Below are 22,796 nucleotides of genomic sequence, written 5' to 3' on the forward strand. Positions count from 1 at the left end.
GGACTGTATAGCATAAACAACGGGAAAGGAGGAAGATTTCTGGGTCCTGAGCTTCCTAGTTTGGACTTGTGAAAGTAGAGGTTGCTTCTTCAACCTCAATAACAAATCGGAAGAAAGGAACTGTGGGTAGAGTCGAATGATGTGTTTCAACAGGGAAAAGCTAAAAGAAAAAGGGAGCGAAACTAACCTTTGAAGAAGTTGGACTGTGCAGCATCAACAATGGAAAAGGAGGAAGATTTTTGGGTCCTTAGCTTCGTAGTTTGGACTTATGAAAGCAGAGGTTGCTTCTTCAACCTCGATAATGGATAGGAGGAAAGGAATTGTGAGTAGGGTCAAATGGTCTCCTTCAAAAGGGAAAGGAAAGGCCTAGCTGTGTTTGAATGGTATGTTTCGAAAGGGAAATGTAAAGCCCTAGTGTATTCGAAGGCCTTGCTGTGTTTCAAAAAGGAAAGAGAAAGGAAAAGCAGAGAAAATAAGTGTTTTGGTAGGGAAAAAAGATAAAAAAAAAAATTAATAATAAAGGGTATTTTAGTCCGGATGTCTAAAAAGGTAACTAGGATTTTTTTTTTAAAAAAAAAATTTGCTATTTTTCAAAAAACCATTTACGGAATGGCTACATTTCGAAAAACACCAATAGCATTGAACTCCATGGGCTCCAACTCCAATCCTTTTGATGATTTTGGGCGGTAAATAACATGACATTTCCATAGACCTAAAAAAGGATTGGAGCCCATTTTTGATTTGGGGGGTTCACGGGTCCACATTTGGTGGTATGGGCTGGACCCATAGGCAATTAGGCGCAGCCAATGCTTGTTAGGGATTGTGAATTTTCTAAAAAAGACAGTCCAAAAGCTTCCCACTTTTCCGGCGTCACATGCCACGCCGCCCGGTGCCCAACAGTAATAAACCCAATTGAAACTTGACCCAATATTCCAAATTTCTATCTCTTCTGTTGGCACTGCGATCGAGCTCCCAGTTCGTATAGTCGCCAAGCCAATTCTTCCTTCTTCGAAGTGTTTCTCAGCTCAAAGCTGGTTCCTTTTGTTCCACACAACTCGAAGAAATGGCGGTATATGCCATATCACGGCGATTAACACGTGGATCAACCACGGTCGGGGTTTTGCATTATGCTACTTGTTGGAGATCTTATTCGACGTCGTTATCCTATTCGACGTCGTTTAGAGAAGAACGAGACACATTTGGACCTATCCAAGTTCCGTCCGACAAGTTCGTTTTTATCCGCTCTATGCTTTCCATATTTAACAATATATATATATATATATTTAAAAAAAAAAATTGCTTCCTGAAAACGATTTCTATTATTTATGTTTGTTTATTTAGAATTTGCTTTTGATTGGTGATTGATCTTTTTTTTTTTTTGTTTTTTTTTTTTAATGATTTGCAACTTTCAGGTTGTGGGGAGCTCAAACTCAAAGGTCGTTGCAGAATTTTGAAATTGGCGGAGAGCGAGAGCGTATGCCCGAACCGATTGTTCGAGCCTTTGGTATACTCAAGAAATGTGCTGCCAAGGTTCATTTCTCAGCGTACTATTTGTGTTTTTGCAGTTTTTTTTTTTTTTTTTTTTTTTTTTTTTTTTTGTGGGGATGAATTTGTCATTTGGTCAGATAAAACGGTTAAATGGGTCCTACTTTAGGTCAACATGGAGTACGGTCTTGATCCATCTATAGGGAAAGCAATCATGCAAGCTGCTCAAGAAGTTGCCGAGGGAAAGCTAAATGATCATTTTCCACTTGTTGTATGGCAGACTGGCAGTGGCACTCAAAGTAATATGAATGCCAATGAGGTTAACATTCATTATGTTTCTGCTTCTATTTTTTTTTTTTTTTTTTTAAAATTGTCTTTGCTCAAATTTTATGCTCTAGGCTCATTTCTTTTTATTATATAGGTTAATCCAGCAAATTCTGTATCAAATAGGCTCTTTACTTAGTATTATCAAGGAAAAAAATTTATTTGAGCATTCTTATAAAGCCAGTGTGTTCATGGTAGTGAGTCATGACAAGTTGTAATGCTCTATTTTTTTCCATAAGCATATGCCTTTTACACTGTATGGTATTGATAGACCGACCTGCTGACTGCCATAGAGCTCTGAAATCTCATATTTGATAATCAATATGATTTTGTGACATGTGACAGGTGATTGCAAACAGAGCAGCTGAAATACTTGGCCATCAGCGTGGTGAAAAGTTTGTGCACCCAAACGACCATGTTAATAGATCACAGTCTTCTAATGATACATTTCCCACTGTGAGTATTTCGTTTTGTATTGAGAACTAGCCTTTATTATTATTTTGAACTTTTTTTGTTTCTTAACTAATTAATAAGTTTCTTGCTGGCTTTTAAAGAATTGTGTGTTTTCTCTTGCTCAGGTCATGCACATTGCAGCTGCTATGGAGATAAATTCAAGATTAATACCAAATCTGAAAAATTTGCACACTTCATTGCACTCAAAGGTTTGAGTTTGACTTCCAATACTAATCATGTAAGAAAATTGAGAAATGATGGCTGAACTGCATCTTGCTATCGTTATTGTTAAAGTTACATATTGGCACCTTGATCTCTGGAATCCCTTTTGAGTGCTATGCTACGTATAAAATATTAGAAGCATTGCATCTATGGGAAGCCTCAATGATCATTTGATTGTGTACACCTGCCATAACCATCACATTGTGTTTTTAGTGCCTGTTAGTCCTACTATTGTTAACATTTTTATTTCGTGGAGGCTTGTAACGTTCAATTTTGTTATTCTTATTATTTTTGTTTTTAGACTTGTATGCAAATGCACATGATATAATTTTTCATTGTCTTCATTGCCAGTCTGTTGAATTCAAAGACATTGTTAAAATTGGACGCACCCATACTCAAGATGCAACACCTTTGACTCTTGGACAAGAGTTCAGTGGCTACTCTACACAAGTAAGCATACTTTTGTCTTGGACTGAGTTATTTACTGCTAAGCTATTTTTTCTTCTCTTGAAGGATAGGACAAGTTTTTTTGTTTTGTTTCTTGTCTTTTGTTTTATTTTTGTTTTGTCTTTTGTGTTTTTAAAGGGGAATGTCTTTTGATGACTTTATTCTTTGGCTGTAGGTGAAGTATGGAATTGACAGAGTCCTATGCACTCTACCCCGCATGTACCAGGTTGGGACCTTATATGTGATTGTTGTCTATCCTATTATTTATTTATTCATTTTCCCCTTCTAGAGTTTTGATGTTTGTAATGTTATTTGTGCAGCTTGCACAGGGAGGCACCGCTGTAGGGACAGGACTGAACACAAAGAAGGGGTATGTATAGCTTTAAGGTTGAAGCAAAGTTTGATTCATATTTTTATGCTAAACATAGAAAATAGAAAGTGAGAACTAGTCATTCTTTAAACATGGTTGATGGTGGTGTCTATTGTTAATTGTTTCAGAGCTACAGATAAATGTCATGATTTAAAACTATTCTGGTTTGTGAAAATTCTTTGTTTGCATATGTGCTGATGTTTTGTATTCCAACTTTTAGAATCAGTAATTGCCATCCAATGATCTATTGCAATCCATGTTATGGAATACAGACCGTGAAGAACCTTTATAATTTCCTTTAAACAGTATAGTTTGGAGTTGACTTGTAAACATCATTATGTTATTCTGTTAATTTGACAGTTGTTATTGTTTAATTGTCATCTAGGTTTGATGTTAAGATAGCAGCAGCAGTAGCTGAGGAAACAAGATTACCATTTGTCACTGCAGAAAATAAGTTTGAAGCTCTGGTCAGTTTAAAATGTTCTTTCTTCTAATTTGTTTTCTTTGTTGGAAGTATTAGTTCACTTGGTTAAAGTTGGTACCTTAATGCTTTTATAAAATTCATGAAAACAATTTTAAATGCTCAAGTATTTTGTTTTTACCAGGCTGCACATGATGCTTTTGTTGAAACTAGTGGATCTCTCAACACAGTTGCTACTTCTCTAATGAAGATTGCAAATGATATACGGTTATTAGGAAGGTCCGTTTAATAATTGGATGCTGCTTTCATAGTTGTCCACTTTTACCCCTTCTACTTTTTAAAGATTTTCATCTTTTTTTTTTTTTTCTTTGTATAGTGGTCCACGTTGTGGCCTTGGTGAGCTCATCCTTCCTGAAAATGAGCCTGGCAGCAGTATAATGCCTGTGAGATCCTCAATTTCCATGGATCTTTGTTGCTAGATAGACCAAAACTTTGAGTTGCTGTAGCTTCTTATAATTTTCACCGCTAAAAATATCATTTGACTGGTTGTTGTGTTTCAGGGGAAGGTTAATCCTACCCAGTGCGAGGCTCTCACAATGGTCTGTGCTCAGGTAAAGTGTATCCTCTTAATGTTATACTAAGATGATCTAAATTGCTGAGAATTTAGGAAGCCTAAAGTAAAAGCTTGACTATTTTAAAGATCTTGTGACTTTCCAAGTTACAGTCAGTGGTATTATGGTGTTATTTTTTAAGTGATATCAGACTATCATGTCATTGTAGAATCTTCTTTTATGTCTTCCAGGTTATGGGTAACCATGTGGCTATCACAGTGGGTGGATCAAATGGTCACTTTGAACTTAATGTATTCAAGCCCATGATTGCTAATGGACTCCTACATGTACGTTCTGTTTCTGTAAACATTGCTATAATTATTATTTTAAAGGTTGCAATTAATACAATTTCAAATATACTGGCAACAGCTGGGTAGGTACGTCTTTCCATATTGTGATGCTAGCAAAAAATTACTCAATTTTGGCTATGAATCTAATTGAAGATTAACCTATAGGCTAATTAAATTATATGAATTGTAAAAACAAAAAAAATTAAAATTAATAAATAAAAAAACTAATTTCTTTCTTTCTAGCTCTTCAAGAATTCAGGAACTTATCCAGTTTCCACATATTCTTGGAGCTGTTTTTAATGTGGAATTTTTTTCCTTCTGACAAATAAATCTGTTATTTACTTTACTACTTTCCTGTACCCCACTTCTTACTGACAGTCACTGAGATTGCTTGGGGATGCATCTGCTTCATTTGAAAAGAACTGTGTCAGAGGAATTCAAGCCAATAGGGAAAGAATTTCAAAATTACTCCATGAGGTCAGTAGGCTCTTGGAAAACAGTACAAAGTTTTTGAGTATGCCATTTTGAATTGTAAAGCTAATGGATTTATTATTTTTGTGTATGTAAATGTGTGATGGTCCTGCAGTCTCTAATGCTTGTCACATCCTTGAACCCTGTAAGTTTCCTCCTGTATATATGAGTTCATACCTACTTATTCCTTCATTTCTCCTGAATTTTGATACTAACTTGTGTTCCTGCCTTTATTACAGAAAATCGGTTATGACAATGCTGCAGCAGTTGCCAAGAAAGCCCACAAAGAAGGAAGTACTTTGAAGGTAATTCCTTTCTCTTGTACATGGAGGAATGTCTTGACTCTTGTGTAGCTTTTTTTGGGTTACTTATTAAGTAGACTTTGGGATCTGATATTTGCATTATTAGTCTAATTAGACTGCATAGTCAGCTAAAATTGAGATACTACAAATAGTTCTGTACTGCTGTAAACATAAAACTGATGGTAGTATCAAGTAAAAGCAGCGTTATCTTAAAAACTTGTAGGAACTATAGATTAGACTGAGTGAATTCATTCTGTTTGAATGTTTGAGGCTTATTAGGTATAATCTGTTTTAGATTTTAGTTGCTGATTGATTTGACCCTTTGCAGGAAGCTGCATTGAAACTTGGAGTGCTCAACAGTGAAGAATTTGATACTCTTGTGGTGCCTGAGAAGATGATTGGCCCCACAGACTGACCAGCTTATATATAGCTTATAGAGAATTTTGAAGTTGCTGAGTATTGATTTCCGGATTTCTGCATCGATTGCCTCAATCTTGCTTTTAGATAGTCTTCTCTAAGTTGGATTACAAAATAAGGATCCAATAATGATGTTTTTATTCATAACTTTGATAAACAGCATTCTTGAGGTTTCCTCCAAGACTGACTTTGGTGTCACTTGATTGTCACCAAGGGGAAAGCCCTCCCAATTTTTAAAGCAAGACAATGTATTTGGAAAATTTACTGAACAGAGTAAAATAATTTCATATCTCCTTGCTGAATCAAATTATTTTGGAGTAAATATATAATTGAATGGAGTTTAGTTACAAAATTTTATGCTCTAAATTATGATTAACAAATATCTTCATTTCTATAATTCTATTTATGGTTTTTTCAAAACTTAAAACTTTTGTAAATATTACAGTTTCTAACATATATATTTGGAACGACCAATTAACTTGGCTGCGGATAGGTCTACACACTTATTCGTATTTCATGCCTGGTATTCAACAATATGTGCTTTGCGAATGTTGATCTATAACCCTTTAACCTTTATATGCTGCATCACTCTTGAAATCTTTCAAGCAACGACCTTGCAACTCAAGCCCTTGGGATCCCACATCGCAGGAAGAAGAAATTTTCTGCCATTAACACCAAAAGCATTGAAACTGGCTTTGCTTATCCTATCGACAACCAAATTCCCAGGAAATCCAGGATAAGCTCCTGCTCCAAATATACCTGGACATGCCGTGACGGCCTCCAATGGTGCCAAAGCATCACCTTGGTAATAACCATTCTTGAATGGGTTCGTAGCTGACCCTGCAAGAATGGTTGCTATATTTATAACCAATCCATCGGTGCCAACCCCATTGGGTGCCACCAGAGCCTGACCAGGAGGGCCATAGGCTGGAACCGCATATGGCCATGCACACAGACCAGGGCACTGCACCGAAGGGTCCCCAACATGAGCCACAACAACCTTGCTCGTCGTAGATAATACTATGCTGTCGTGGAATCCACACGAGCCCATGCAAAACCTCTCCACAATCACATCTTTAGCTGTCAAAACCAAGTATATACCATTTGAATCCAAAGGCAATACTTTTTTTTCGATCTTGTTGACGACAAAACTGGATATTTGGGCACGCTTTATGTTCTTCCCTAAAGAATATATGTCACTGATTTGTTTGGCGACTCTGACACTAGTTGGGACTGTTTTCCCAGCGCTGTCTTTGTATGCTCGGCTTGTTTCCCACCATTTTGAGACGGTGGGGGGTCCTTGGCGTGGAAAGGAAGTCTTTGAAGGGTCGAAGGAATTAAAGAAATCGTTAATGGTGGTTCTATCATTGAGAGAGAAGGAGCCGTACCAAACAAGGTAGACATTGATGGTACTTGAGCTGGTGAGGAGGGGGCCTCCATGGTAGTTGAGTATGGCTGATGTTGGGGATAAAGAAAGAGGCTGGCTTTTTTGTGTTTGATTCAATTTCAGCCCATGTGAGCATGAGGCTAAGGCTAAAATAATAATGGCGATGAGCGAGAAGAGCAGGGACCTCTTCAGTATCATGTCGGCCATATTCTCAGTTCCAATAATAATATTTTTTGTTCTTTTGAGAATGAATATTAATGTTGGTGTGATTCATATGGTTCTAGAGAGTGTCCCTTTTTATAGATGCTAGCCAAGTACTACTGCACCAATAATTAGATGGATTTGGGTGAATTATTTGTTTTGGAAAATGCCTAACTTCTGACCTTTTTTGGTTCCTAAAAAAATTGACTGAACAAAATTTGTAAGAGAAATGTAGGTTTCATGCATGACGCATATATGATAGCTACGTAATAGCAGCTTGATGGATCAATACTAAACTAAGATCCAGCTTTGATTTTCTGAACACGGCATTGGTCTTTGATAATTTAAACTTTTGAACGCAAAGTAATCCATATGTAAAAAGTGGTTTGATAGAAACTATTTGCTATAGTAATTCATTGGGGTCCAGCACATTAAGGACTTCAAAAAAGGATCATTTGATGATAAGCTAGTTACTATTTGAAGAATCTGACCCTACAAGGGATTTGGATCATATAGTTGCAACTTTCAATTATATATGGCACTGGCAAGTAGTGAAAGCGGACATCCAGATAAGCCTGGAAAGACAAATTCAAGTTGATCGGATAGAGAGAGCAGCAGACTAGTAATGAACTCCCCTATTTAAGAATGTTTACTCGAGTTTGTTTACCGACAATTTAAACATACACCACATGATCAGTAAATTTTTGACATGCAACAACTAGTTTTGCTGCCAAACACACATAGAAAGAATTAATTAATCATAACAAGTCTTATGCTATGAAGAGTAACGCGGTCTGATATATATATATATATATATATGTATACACAGCACGTATTATGCAGGGCTTATGCAGCTGGTAATAAACGTCCATTGGCCTCCTTCTATTACAACCTTTTAGTCCCTAATCTTTATCCGGTTTTTTGAACTAATATTGTCATCTGATACAGTGCAAATCAACCATGTCTTTGGACCCAGCTATCTTTATGAACCCCATGAAATTGATTGGCCACCAAATTATAGTCCTTATATACGAAGAATGGTTGGGATTCTTGTATATGCACAGCATGTATGAGAATTAATGTCAAATTGCATGGGCTCATGGGGTCCATGTAATTAATGCAAGAGATAAACATATGTAGCTACTTTTCTGATGATTGTTTTGTGAAGTAATCTCAACATCGATTGGATATATGTAGGTTCATGCATAAAAAAAAAATATATATATATATATATATGAAATATGAAGCACGTAAGGATAAGGATGGATGCTTGTAATTTGCCATCCAAGCGCCTCCCCATAGGAACTAGTCAAACAGAACAAGTTTACATTCATCCGTGAGGCTGTATAATTAGCTAGATAGCTGCATATATATTCCATGATAGTTGCAACATACCAACCACTATCATTTATTTATCTTTCCCTAAGATGATATTTGTATTCATGCCAATTTGGCAGACATAGAATTTCCTTAATTTCATGTACATATGTATATATGCATGTATAACCTTGTGGTCATAGACATACAACGGCTTGAATCTGAAAGGAGATACGATGGGATAGTCAGACATTGAAGGAAAAACAAGAGGTAAAGATTTAGGCCTTAAATGAAACATTTTTTGTATGGTTTCCTTTAATGTAAAGGAGAATTTTAACATATATTGCCAGAAAAATACTGGAATATGGCTAAGCACTTTGCCTTGTCAAAAATTAAGTCCATGTATCTTCTTGCTGCTATAATATTCAAAAGACAGCCTTTAGAATTGGTTGTGGGTGACCTAACACATGGTTTGTGATCAAGGTTTTTTTTCTACTATAATTGAATGATTTATTTGCATTTAGAGCATATTCAGCACTAAAATAAAATCAAAATTAGTTTATTGGCTACCGACATTAATCAAAAACTAATTATATATCTTTGAAAAGGACTCAGCTGTAAAAGTAATTATTGGGTCTAAGACTCTAAGCTGCATAGCTCGTGTGGCTCCAGATCGAGTAGGATGTTTTTGCTATTGCACAAGGCTTGAAAATCCACCAACTTTAAGGAGACCAATTCCAACACGTGAACAGGCCCAAGACTAATGGGTGATCCAAACCAAGGAATGCTCTCTTTACTTTAAAGGTTTTTTCGAAAACTAGCCATATCACAAATCGTTTATTGAAGAATAGGAAAAATTTTTTTCTAAAAAAACAAACAAACTTTTAGGACATCCAAACTAAAATATCCTTTATGACTAATTTGTTTTTTTATAATCTTTTTTCCCTACCAAAACACTTATTTTCTCTGCTTTTCCTTTTCCTTTCCTTTTTGAAACACAGCAAGGCCTTCGAACACACTAGAGCTTTACCTTTCCCTTTCGAAACATATCATTCAAATACAGCTAGGGCTTTCCTTTCCCTTTTGAAACAGACCATTTGACCCTACTCACAATTCCTTTCCTCCTATCCATTATTGAGGTTGAAGAAGCAACCTCTGTTTTCACAAGTCCAAACTACGAAGCTGAGGACCCAAAAATCTTCCTCCTTTTCCATTGTTGATGCTGCACAGTCCAACTTCTTCAAAGGTTAGTTTCGCTCCCTTTTTCTTTTACCCTTTCCCTTTCGAAACACACCATTCGACTCTACTCATAGTTCCTTTCTTCCGATTTGTTATTGAGATTGAAGAAGCAACCTCTGCTTTCACAAATCCAAACTAGGAAGCTTAGGACCCAGAAATCTTCCTCCTTTCCCATTGTTTATGCTGTACAGTCCAACTTCTTCAAAGGTTAGTTTCGCTCTCTTATTATTATTTATTTTTGACCTTCACTTTAACGTCTCTGCCTATTCCCTATAAAAACTTTCAATTTGATTCCGCTTCTCAACTGAGTTTTTGTTTTCCTTATTATTCCCTCTTCATTTTTATACATTATGTACCAAAAAAGTGGTTTTTTTTTTGGGTAGATTTTTTTTTTTTTTGGGTTTTATAGGTTTGATAAGGAAAAAAGTTTTCTACATATAATAGATAAATAGACGTTGATGTCTATGTCTGATAAGGAGATCTCCAGCGTCGGCATTAGTGGTGGTGGTGGTGAAGGTGGTGGTGGGTGTGGAGGTGATGATGGTGATGAAGACGACGATGAGAGTGGTTGTGTTTGTGTCTGATATGGTTCTGAGGGCATTTTGTTTTGGATAACATGCCTAAATATTTGATGTTGACTGTTTCATTTTATTGTGTAAGTTGGTGCCAATTACTCTTTCTAGTCTAGCCCACATGGTGATGATTTGAGGAAGGGAATTCATCAGTGCTACGCATATATAATTGGGAAGTAGTGTGAAATTGAAATGGTTAGGGTGTTCTATAGGCATTTGGCATGTTTTTCTCCAAGTACCTGAATAAATTTTTAGATGTGCAACTCATCATTTATAGTTGAAGCATATAGGTGAAGAAATCATTCCTTTACTCTCTACAGGCCCTTAGCAGATACCATAAGTTGATTTTAAAAGCTTGATATGCATAATATTATTCTTGGTCCATGGATTTCTTTATTTCTAGTTCTAGGAAACCTTTTCTTGATTTTTGTGGGAGACAAAGCAAACACATGTAGCTATTAATGAGATATTTTCTTGAGTATGAGAAGATTTTGATTGCTAAAATCACCATAAGAGTATCTTATAGAAAATTATTTCCGCTTGCTTAAGCATGTAAACTTTCTAGTTTAACAATGCAAGGAAGATCTAGTTGTTTATTGATTTTTTGAATAGCTTTTTGTTGTGTATCTGCAATTATAATATGCATGTCTTTTATAAACTTAAGAGGTTATGCAAACAGGATGCCGTTTAGAAATTAACTTCTATGCAAACAGGATGTCGTTTAGAAATTAACTTCTTTATATTTCTGTGGCTTAAATTCAGATTTGGTTTAAAAATACATGTATAGAAGAAAAAAAAAGGTTAAATAAGTTGCAAATATGGTTTTTGCTCTTAGAAAACTGTATGTATATGGGATTGTCGATCATGTAATTTTAATTGGTTTTTCTGAATTAGTAACCTGTTCTAATTTAATTCATGAATTGTAGGTGTATTATATCATTGAAATTGCCTGTCATTGTTGTGGTCAATACCTTTGGGGTCTAGCCTACATGTTTTGTTCTCTACTTTTCTGGGATTCATTGAGCATACGTTGAAAAACACATAACTTGTTGGACTTCCTCTGGCCTTTCCTACCAAGTGACTCTCAGCTTCTCACAAGGTTCAAGATGATGCTTCCCCCGTTTAATGAATTTTGCTTCAAGCTCAAACATTCAATTATAGAAGACCATTTATTCAACAACAACGACAAAAAAAGAAAAAAAAAAGAATAATGGACGATCATTAAATTTCTTGATGTGTTTTAGTTTAGGAGGGCATATAGAAAATGCACCAAAAATTACTGCAACAAGAAAAAGAAAAAAAAAAAAAAAAGGAGTAGAGCTGGGCAGCAAGCAAATAGCTAAAGAAAGTTCAAAGCATAATATTTAGTTACATAAGCAATTTCAAAGATCCCTATATAAGAGCATAAGATTACAAATGAAAAACTCTCAAGTACAAGGATTTAACCAGAGAACTTATTCTTACATCAACACTGAAACATTGAAATTCCTCACAATATTATTTACAATGTCATTTATCTTTTTATCTTTTATTCTCTTTCCCTGTTATAAAGAGTTCTGCTGAAACATATAATGAAATTTAACTTTTCATGCATAAGTTGATTGTTTTTGTGTCTTTATGGTAGCATGTTGCAAAGGATGGTTATAAATTTTTCGACTTCCTAGTACTGCTCTTTTATTATTAATTCTTTATAAGTTGATTTTTGACAAATGACCATAGAGTACAGGAGGTGAGGAGTTGTCAATGAAACTATCAGTTGCTCTTCGATGTTGTCTTTTTGGTGGTAAAAGTGGAGCCGATTATTCTCATTACACTGAAAAAGTGACCATAAAATTTCCTTTTCACATATGCATTTTTTCAACTGGAAATATGTATGAATTGTGTATTACATTTATTTTTCTACCCCTGTTGATCTTATATAGAGGTTGTTGTAATTTGTCTTCAAGTGCTAGAATTTCCCTTTCATCTTTAGTAGTTGTCAAAGGAAAGATTTGTTGGGATCCTTACTAATATTGATTTTCTATATTTTTCAGCATTGGAGGAGCAAATGATGGATCGAGCAGAAAATTGAAGCACAAAATTTGCCATCATTAGAGTTACAAGTGTTTGCTGAGAAAATTACACACACATTTACAGAGATATCAAAAGATATATATATATATATATAAATTGATAGAGAAGCATTGGTGGCAGTTTGTCCCCCATTAATGTAAGTTGCTTCTCTGAACAAAACAGAAAAAATGTTGCAAACTAATTTCGCTTTAATGCAATGAACTAATATGAGAACCTTTATTGTGCTGTATTGAATGGTTTTTCAGAATTGTTGATAATTTCCATAATGGATTATTTTAGAGATGATAAGTAATCGCTTTATAAATTGCTCAATTTTGAACCTTTGTCATTATGAACTATGCTTATAATATTGTGTTATTTGGTGTGACGGAAATGTTTGTGTTGCATGATTAGAATGTGAAATGTGAAATTAAATTATTATGAAGTTGTGTTTTTATTTGAATTTAATAGGAGGTTTGAATGTGAAACCATAATGATTAATATGTGTTAGAACCATAGGTTATACTTAGGAAGCAATGTCACATGTGCATGGTTGGTTTGTTGCCTAATGTATAATGTACACTAATATATAGAAGATATTTTAGCTTTTAAATCCACATATGCCTTGGTTCGAAAAGTTTCTTTAGCCATTTTCATTATAGTTTTGCACAAATCCAATTAGGTGTATGTCATTTGTAGGTTCTGGAAAATTTTTTCCTCCAGGCGGAAAATTTTGCCTCCAGGCGGAAAAAAGTTTCCTTGTATCAAAAAAAACGTTTCCTCCTGTTGGAAAGAAATTTCCTCCCAGCGGAAAGCATTTTCCTCCTTTTGGAAATTATTTTCCTCCTGTCGGAAAGAAAATTTTCTCTCGGCGGAAAACAGATTCCTCTAGTTCAAAAATTGTTTCCAATAGATTCATAAATATCTTTTTGTTCTAAACTTTCAAATTGTAATTGTTTGGCGGAATTTTCGTTAGATTTTTATTTTTTTCTATTTAATATGTTTTTGGTCCTTTCGATTTTGCTGTCCATATGCAAGCCATATGTAATTATTTGTTAGTTGTATTTGATTTGCAGACAAATGGATTCAGAATACCATCGAAGGTTTTAGGACTCAGAGATATTGAGGGCAAAGGTTAATTGTAAATCGAACTTCTGGAAATCCGTGTCGGATATTAAGTTCAAGATGACTCCAGTTCAAATAAAGAAGTTCGAGGATAGCTGTTTTGGCAACTTTTTGAAGGCCAATGAGATACAATGTAGTGGCCACATCGTCAATAATATGTTGTATAGGCAGTGTGTTTGTGACGACAAGGATTCTATGGTATTTAATTTTGGAGGGTGTGGTGCTAGATTTACGTGGAGAGACTTCGCTACAATTACAGGTCTACAGTTTGGTTACGAACCCAATAGGCGGGTTAACATCTTTACGCGTATTAGTGACACGTATTTTGGCGGCGGTTTCATGACTGCACAGTGTCACGATAATGATGAAGCCGACGATGATAGATTGAAGTTGGTTTTATTATATTTCCTAGAGACAGTTCTTCTAGGCAAAGAAAGCATGGCCACCGCACCCTATAATCACTTGGAGATGGTAGACAATTTAGAGTACTTCAATAACTATTCATGGGATACTTTGTCATACACCACCACTATTAGATTGTTGAAGAGTGTTTTTTAGCATAGAGAGTCCATGGCTTTAAACAAGTCAAAGAGTTATAGTGTTTGTGGGTTTCCTTTGGCTTTCATGATAAATTTATTACACTATTATTTAAAGTTTGTTACACTTTTATTTATGGTGTGTATTTCTTTACTTATTCATTATTAATTTATTGTTTGACAGATTTGGAGTTTTGAGACAATTCCTTCGTTAGGTCAAGCATTTGGAAAAAAGTTGCTGGACGTGGCATTCCCTCGAATTCTTAATTAGCATATTTCACAAGTACCAAGATTTGAGAAGGCCACTGAACTCATCGATCATCGTGATGTAAGTATATGAGTTCTTCCACTTATATATATATATATATATAAATATACATTCCAACTTAGTTATATTATTTATAGACTTTTGCAGTATTTGTAGTAATATTAGTATTACTTAATAATCACTTGATGATAATCCATTTTGTCTTTTGCAGTATCCCATTCACGGCTTAATGAATGTAATTGAATTTGAGCGTGCATATATTAGCAAAATTGCATGGGACGTACATCATGATATTACTCCATACAGTGTTGCACCTGTTGTTGGAGACAAGCCACCACAGGGAAGTCATGGTGAAAGAGATGAAGGTGTTTCACTTACAAGTAGTGGAAGAAGTAAGAAACGAAAACAGGCATCTGTGGAAAGTAAGGGTAAAGGAGGGAGGTGGCGAATGGAAGATAAGTCGACAGACCAGCCTTCATCATCAACTGCGGGAGTTGCTGCTCATGTTCGTGTTAAACCATCGACTCCATCCCAACCTCCATGTTAGGACCCGTCCAAAATTCTTCACTGGAACCCTAGACAAGCCCTGATCCCAAAGAAATCCTACCGGACCTTCCAATGAAAAATCCGGCAGAACCTCCCCTAAGGGTTGGACTTACCACAAATTTCTTGCACTGAAAACACACTTCTATATACATCCCCTTATTCCTCCCACATTACTACAATTTAATTCCATAAATTTGCAGCACTCCAAATGAATAACAGTAAATCAGTGCATAATTAATAACTAAATGTCCAATACAGTATACAGAGGATTATACAAATAAATGTGGAATTAATATAATGTCAGATAAAGAAGCAATATAAAATGGAGAGGAAAAAGGAAAGAAATGCTTCTTGGACTTTCGGCAATGAACTGAGACGTCGGGCTCGCCCCGGACGATCAACGTCTCCCAATCCTTGACCTAGGGGAACGGAATTTAAAAAAATATGAGATGCTAATCATCTCAGTGAGTGACCCTAACTATTGTATAATTATAAAGCCACGATAATTATAGTACACTTGATTAATTAAGAATAAATAAATAAATAATTAATAATTAATTGGAAAATAATAATTTCTCTCAAAACCCTCACCATTTACTCCGTTGGTAAGGTTCCCCTGTTAAAACCTTTTCACAAAACCCAATCTTTTATACCCCAAAAATCTCAAGGAAAACAATTCGTCAATAAATTTCAAATAAAATACAAGAATTTAAGGATCCAAATTATAATGGAAATAAAGAATAAAACATCATTGGATACCATAAATAAAATCATAAATAATACTTATATTAAAGAAATTTGGCATAAGAACAAAAAAAATAAACCCAATATATAAATTATAAAATTTATTGTTTAAATCAAGGAAATAACCAAAGGAATATTTTAAATCAATTTAAACATCTATATAAAACAATTGATAAAAAATATAATAGAATTTATTTTAAAATATCAATCGATTTAAATGATAAAATCAAGACAAATAACTCTTAAACATTAATGAGAATAGGTAATAAAATTACGATAACAATTCCATAAAATTTGTGTAAAGCTTTAAATTTAAATAAATAATAAAAACAACGATTTATACAACATATACAATGTACCATACGATGTACCAATCTGTAAACCGTGGGATACACCCACCTCACGACCCTCAATATATGAAAGGTGTCATGGAAATAATAAATAACCGTCGGGACGTATCCAACCTCACGGTCCGTGGCAATAATAAACCGTTGGATGATACCAACCTCACGGCACCGTGGTAATAATAATAAACCGTCGGATAAACCCGACCTCACAGTCCGTGGTAATAATGGATAACCGTTGGATGAAACCAACCTCACGGCACCGTGGTAAACCCAGCACTTTGTAATATAATACTGAACCAAACTCTGGTACTATATGGTACATCAATTAAAAATAACCGATACAGTATCCTACTGTATCATAATCATAATTTAATTGTCAAGTTCAACCGCTTGTTTAAATATTTCAAAATTTTTAAATCGTCATTTCATACGAAAATCAGAAATATCATAGTGAAATATATTCACCATAAATCAATTTTCTAAACCCATAAAATTCTTAAAATATTTGAACATGCTTAAAATCATAAAATTTTCCATCTGCTTCTAAAATAAATCATTTCTAAAATGATTTAAAATCCCAAATTAAATACCAAAATATTTAACTACTCGAAGTTCACTTACAAACCCATTAGAATTTAAAACCATTAATATATTGCCAAACCTTACATAAAATGACAACTCATATTTAATAAGGCAAATATTTTTATATGCATAATCCAAACATTCAATCAAATAGTATATAAGCCAAATTATTCGAACACATATATATTATATTATACCCCAAAACAATTTTTAAAACTAATAAGCATAGCAATAATTAAAATAAATCAAATCACAATTCTTTAAATTTCCAAATATATTCTTTTGGCACCAAAACATATATTAAAAACATTATAAATTAGCAATACAATTTATCTGGAAATTCTCTTAATATCAAATACATAAAACATATTTATCAAATATTTAATTATGAGATATTTCAACAACGAAATTTTGATAAAATTTACCAAAATCTCAAATTCCTTAGAACCAACATATTTTATGATGCCCAAATATTTAATTCCATTCAATTTTGGCATCAAAAAAATTCCAAATATAAATTTACTAAATATTCAACACATCAAACATATTTTCAAATAACCAATTAGAACAAAATATATATATTTTAACATCCCAAAATAATTTTGAAGGTGGGTCACTCACCTCGAGCACGAAATTAACCCAAGATCCTCCATGGGATCAATTCCATGACGTACACGTGCTCCTAGAACAACAATATTACACAACTCAAATAAATTAATATTTTATTCGGATAAATAATACCCGGTACCCGGGGGATCTAACACAAACGTTAACCAAAATTGACGAGTAATATACCGAATCGAAGCTTATGGAACGAGGATCACATTACCGGCCTCCATTGACCCCAATTCCGCCGGTGGTGGCCGAAATTTGCCCGGGAAGTACCGGCCGAATTTCATCTCCCCATAACTCTCGAACCACTTCGAATTTAAACAATTGGAGGTCATATTTGAACTCAGAGGACCCAAAATAGGGGGAAAGGGATGGCAATTCGGACTGGGTTGGCCGGAAACGGCAAGAATCGCTGGAAAAACTCAACCCGCCGCCGCCGACTTCACCGGCCCGATCTGGGCACGTCCAGTGGCATCTGGCCGGGAAACTTAGAGGTCGAGGTCGCCGGGAACTGGGCTTCACTGGTGGCTGGCGGGTGTGGCCGTCCGGTGGCCGAAAACGGAGAAACAGCGAGGGCCCGAGAGGAAAAAAGGAAAGGAAAGGAAGAAGAAGAAGAAAGCTTCCGGGGGGGGTTTCCCATGTGGGAGAAGGAAAAAAAAAAGAAAAAAAAAAGAAAAGAAAAAGAAAGAAAAAAGAAAAGAAAATAAAATAATATTATGATATAAAATAATAATAAAATAAAATGATATTTAACCATAGTTGACATGTGGCATCTCACCATTGTGACACATGGCACCTTTTATTAAGTCACACGTGGCACACGGTTCACATATTTAAAAATATTATTAAAATAATACTGTATTTGAAAAAATCTACAGGTCCATAACTTTCAAACCACATGTCCAAATCGAACGTACCGCTAGTCTATGAACTTGTATCGATGAGTACTTCACAACCATCCATGAGTCAAAGCTCAACTTTGCATGAATAAAAAGTCAACTCCGGCACCCCTTTGACAGTTTGGACCTCAGCTTATTTTGCTCATAACTTTCAAACCATAGCTCCGTATTCAACGTGCTACTAGTCTACGAACTCGTGCCAACGTGTACTTCATAACGGTACCTCAGTCAACCTAGAATTCCATCCGAGTCAAAAAGTCAACTTTTGACCTCTTTGATCAACGATCAACGGTCATAGTCAACGGTCAACGGTCAACCTCGATCAAAGTTGGAAAATTTCCGTTGTATGAATGTTTATCTTTTTTATTATTGCAACTGCTAATCATTATTGTTTCTTTTAGATACCTTTGAGATAGAGATTAACTATCCTTGAAGGTGAAGTGGCTAATGTACGGCAAGACGTTAAGGATTTAAGAATTGGCATGCTTAGAGAGTTTGCAAGTTTGGAGACCAAGCTTGATAAGTTAATGAAGCACCAAAGAGTGGGAGTTGGTGCTGACGATTTAGGAGATGGGATGGCAATGGACGTTGAAGGAGATGAAAAGAAAGAAGAGTTTGGTCCCGATGCGACCCTCGTTGATAGACAATCACGTCCATCCGTTGTAGCCGATGCAGGATCAAGTGTTGAGATTATCGAGAAAGTGTCTCCATCAAAGTTTCCGGTCAGGAGACATGCAAGAAAGGTAGCAGCTGCTAAGCAAAGTATAGATATTGGGAGGCGGGATATTATCAAAACATATTAAACCACCGCATTATCAAAATAATTATCAAAACATATTAAACCATAACACTAAATTAAAACTTCCTAATTCGAAGCATAAGACAATGGATTTGTACATCTCTGCCTATAATGTCCAACACCACTGCATCGGCTTCATCTACGTCCAATAACATCTTCACCTTTGGATGATATGCATTGCATCCTCGGCCTACCGGCCGCCTACGTGTCCATCTCGGTGGAAGAACAATACGACTTGCCACATCATCCGGAACATGCCATTGTTTTTCATCTAACACATGATAAATGGACTCAATATAAGCTGCACGATATGCATCCGCGGTGTAGTAATGAGACCACATGCCATAATGAGCAATTTTGCATTCTCTGCAAGCGGCAATACAATGATCACAAGGATATTGATCAAGATCAAAGACTTTACATGAGCATGTTTTTGATTGGAGATTAACTATACCCGTCAAACTCCCACCTTCGACAAGAAATTCATGCATATTAACGGCCTTCACACATAGTTCGGTAGACTCTAAATTTCTTAGTTTGAGTTGCTCTTCCATATGGTCAGTCACAAGCTTCGTTAATTTTGCACCTGCAGTACGTCGCTCATAAAACCACCTTTGCAGTAAATCCCGTATGTGCTCAATTAATGCTATTATTAGCATCTTTCTATCGTTTAGCAAAATATCATTCAAGCTTTCTACAATATTGGTGGTCATGATAGTGTACCTTCTACATGGAAAAAGAGAACTTGCCCACCTTGTAGGGTGTGAGATCCCACATCGGTTGGAAAGGGGAACGAAACACTCCATATAAGTGGGTGTGGATACCTTTCCCTTATGAGGTCTTTTAAAATCTTGAAGGCTGGGTTGTAAGAGGATTTCCTAGGGCCAAAGAGGACAATATCGCATGCGAGTGGTCTGGGCTATCACAGATAGTATCAGAGCCGGACCCGGATCGGTGTGCCAGCGAAAACGCTGGGCCCCAAGGGGGGAGGATTATGAGATCCCACATCAGTTGGAAAGAGGAACAAAATATTCCATATAAGTGGGTGTGGATACCTTTCCCTTGTGAGACCTTTTAAAACCTTGAGGGTTGGGTTGTAAGAGGATTCCCTAGGCCCAAAGAGGACAATATCACATGCGGGTGGTATGGCCTGTCACATAGGGTCACATGATCGAATGTACTGGGTAGCCCTACTGTTTTTTGCCTCAATTTACCCCATATAAAACTTAAAATCTTCAACCAAATATGCACTAGCTGTGAGCATGAAACATTGTATTATTGTTTTATCTTTCGCATGTCCATTTGTTTTAATATTTATGCTTATATGGTACGTGCACAGCGCATGGTATGCATTGGGAAAAACTTTGCGTAATCCTTTTTCAATAGCGGGGTGTCTATCACTCACAAACACCAAATCTGAAAAATCTCCAATGGCATCCTTGAGGTTTTGGAAAAACCATGTATATGCTTGCTCGTTCTCTCCATCTCCAATGCCGAAAACCAAAGGATATATTTGCTTATTTCCATCCATACCCGATGCAATATACATGTACCCTTTGCATTTCCCTTTCAATGTAGTTGTATCAACAGCCAATACGGATCTTATGTGGGATATAAATCCCCTAATGCTTGCTCCAATCGCCATAAAGAAATATACAAAACTGTTATTATCGTCTGTTTTGATACGTGTAAGAGTCCTAGGGTTCTTCGACACTAACTCATAACAATAGGCAGGCAACTTAGCAAAATTCTCCTCTGAAGATCCCCTAACACTGTTAAGTGCGTACTCTTTACCTCTCCATGCTTTGTTGTAGCTTATATTCACCTCATATTTCTGCAAAAAATCATGTTGAATTTCTTTAGGTTTGTAAACACATGCAATCCCTTCATATTTAGATTTGTACATTGTCCGATAACCCGGCTACTGGCCTGCTTATGCTCTCGATTTACGATATCTAACGAGCAACTGTATACATTATCAAAAATTCTCACAATAAATATTTCTCCATTTTTAAATGTGGTTGCACGTAGTCACCATTGACAAGTATTTTCCAAGCATACAACCTCATACCGTCGTGTAGTTGATCGTGTCATCTTGAACTCCTTATTGTCATGCATGCAATAGATATTCAGTTTATTCTGTAAGTCACGTTTGTTGTGAAATAATTGTCCAACTACAATGCTCTCACAGCCAGTGAACTTTGACGAAAATATGGCCATAGAACCACTTCTGTTGCTTGATGATATGTGGTCACTTGTAGCACGATGAACCCTAACATCATCAACTCTTTCATTGTTCATTTCAGGATACATATCATTTTCATTGTCCGGAAACTAATGATCAAAATCTACATTATTATTATCAACATTATCCCCTGCTGCATTGTAATTCTCATCATGATCAATATTATGCAACTGCTCATACTCCTCATTGTTAGGAAACCGTTCAGCATAGTCACCTCCAACATCAACTCCTTCGTGGATGTTAAATGATGTCCAGACCCCACGAACATCAACTTGATCTCTAAACTGAGTTTCTTGAACCATAATTTCCTGAGATGTAGTCTGATTAGGTTCAGTGCTGGAAACTTGTGGTAGACGAATGCCAATTGGAGGACAAGCAAAAGAATGAAGATTACTCCCACTATCCGAAGCAAAGACTATTTGATGAACATTTCTAGATACATGTTCAATTTTCGAAATCACCTCAACATACAATGGAGGCATCATCATTGTCATCCCTCCATTCCTCACGTCTTGAAGAAAGCATTTCACATCCTTATCGCAGCGTATTTTTGTATGATCCAACTTTTCTGCACATCGTCCATATATCCATTTTAGCTTTAGCAAATATTCATTTCGATCTATCTCAATAGAATTGAAAATCTCATCCTCTAACTCTGATTTTATGCATCTCTTGCCGACGAAAACCATTATATTTTTACCATTTCGATATTCCCACTTTCCACCATCATTTTGTACCAATGTTCCATTGTATAAAACCGCAATTACAATATCATCATCTTCCATTTTACTACAAAATTAAATGAATAATGTTAAACTAAATCAATAGATATATAAAAATTTGAATAATACTAAATAAACATATTAACTGTATTAAAAAAGTCGATTCTGTTTTTTTCTGCCAAATATAGCGTTTTCCTACTGGCGGAAAACTAGCGGAAAACTTACGAAAACTGACAAACTGGAGGAAAATGGCGGAAGTTCATCTTTTTCGCCAAATTTCCTCCATATTTATTGTTTTTCGTGATTTTTCAGTTTTACACAAATTTTCTCCCATTTTCAAACCATATGTAACCTAAGTATCTTTAAACTCACATATAGCATGTCAAGACCCATCCAAAATCCCTCACCAGAACCCTAGACAAGCCTTGATTCTAGGGAAACCCTACCGGACCCTTCAAAGAAAAAATCCGGCAGAACCTCCCCTAAGGGTTGAACTTACCACAAAATTATCCTGCACAAAAAAACACTTATAGATACATCCCCTTATTCCTCCCACCTTACTACAATATATTTCCACAGATTTGCAGCACTCCAAAATAACAATAGAGAATCAATATATGATTCAATAAATATGTGTCCAATCAGTATATAGAGCATTATACAAATAATTATGAAATTAATACAGTGACAGATGAAGCAATACAAGATGGAGAGGAAAAAGGGAGGAAAAGCTTCTCTTGGACTTTCGGAAATGAACTGAGACGTCGAGTTCGTCTCGGACGATCAACGT

The 22,796-nt window shown here is 35.6% G+C and overlaps 2 protein-coding genes across 2 annotated transcripts; one reads left to right on the top strand and one right to left on the bottom strand.

Moving 5' to 3' along the window:
* The first annotated feature begins 819 nt into the window (after nt 1-819).
* On the top strand, nt 820-6,102 carry LOC125424046 (fumarate hydratase 1, mitochondrial). The gene is made up of 17 exons (XM_048480281.2): nt 820-1,227; nt 1,413-1,530; nt 1,655-1,804; nt 2,155-2,265; nt 2,388-2,471; nt 2,836-2,934; nt 3,107-3,157; nt 3,252-3,301; nt 3,687-3,768; nt 3,907-4,001; nt 4,099-4,165; nt 4,283-4,333; nt 4,525-4,620; nt 5,002-5,100; nt 5,210-5,239; nt 5,334-5,399; nt 5,725-6,102. The coding sequence occupies exons 1-17, from the start codon at nt 1,064-1,066 to the stop codon at nt 5,809-5,811; spliced, it is 1,500 nt and encodes a 499-aa protein (XP_048336238.1). The 5' UTR covers nt 820-1,063; the 3' UTR covers nt 5,812-6,102.
* A 77-nt stretch (nt 6,103-6,179) lies between these two features.
* On the bottom strand, nt 6,180-7,480 carry LOC125424087 (protein EXORDIUM-like 2). Its single transcript, XM_048480404.2, has one exon. It carries the CDS (start codon nt 7,405-7,407, stop codon nt 6,415-6,417), a length of 993 nt encoding a protein of 330 aa, XP_048336361.2. The 5' UTR covers nt 7,408-7,480; the 3' UTR covers nt 6,180-6,414.
* Between the last annotated feature and the right edge of the window lie 15,316 nt (nt 7,481-22,796).

The sequence above is a fragment of the Ziziphus jujuba genome, chromosome 9 (genome assembly GCF_031755915.1).
Source record: "Ziziphus jujuba cultivar Dongzao chromosome 9, ASM3175591v1".
NCBI classification, from domain to species: Eukaryota; Viridiplantae; Streptophyta; class Magnoliopsida; order Rosales; family Rhamnaceae; genus Ziziphus; species Ziziphus jujuba.

Bases quoted from the DNA above. Each gene is read 5' to 3' on its own strand.
- LOC125424087 (XM_048480404.2), bottom strand. From the start codon at position 7,407: ATGGCCGACATGATACTGAAGAGGTCCCTGCTCTTCTCGCTCATCGCC.
- LOC125424046 (XM_048480281.2), top strand. From the start codon at position 1,064: ATGGCGGTATATGCCATATCACGGCGATTAACACGTGGATCAACCACG. The intron at 1,531-1,654 runs GTTCATTTCTCA...GTCCTACTTTAG, and splicing joins TCAAGAAATGTGCTGCCAAG to GTCAACATGGAGTACGGTCT. The intron at 4,334-4,524 runs GTAAAGTGTATC...TATGTCTTCCAG, and splicing joins TCACAATGGTCTGTGCTCAG to GTTATGGGTAACCATGTGGC.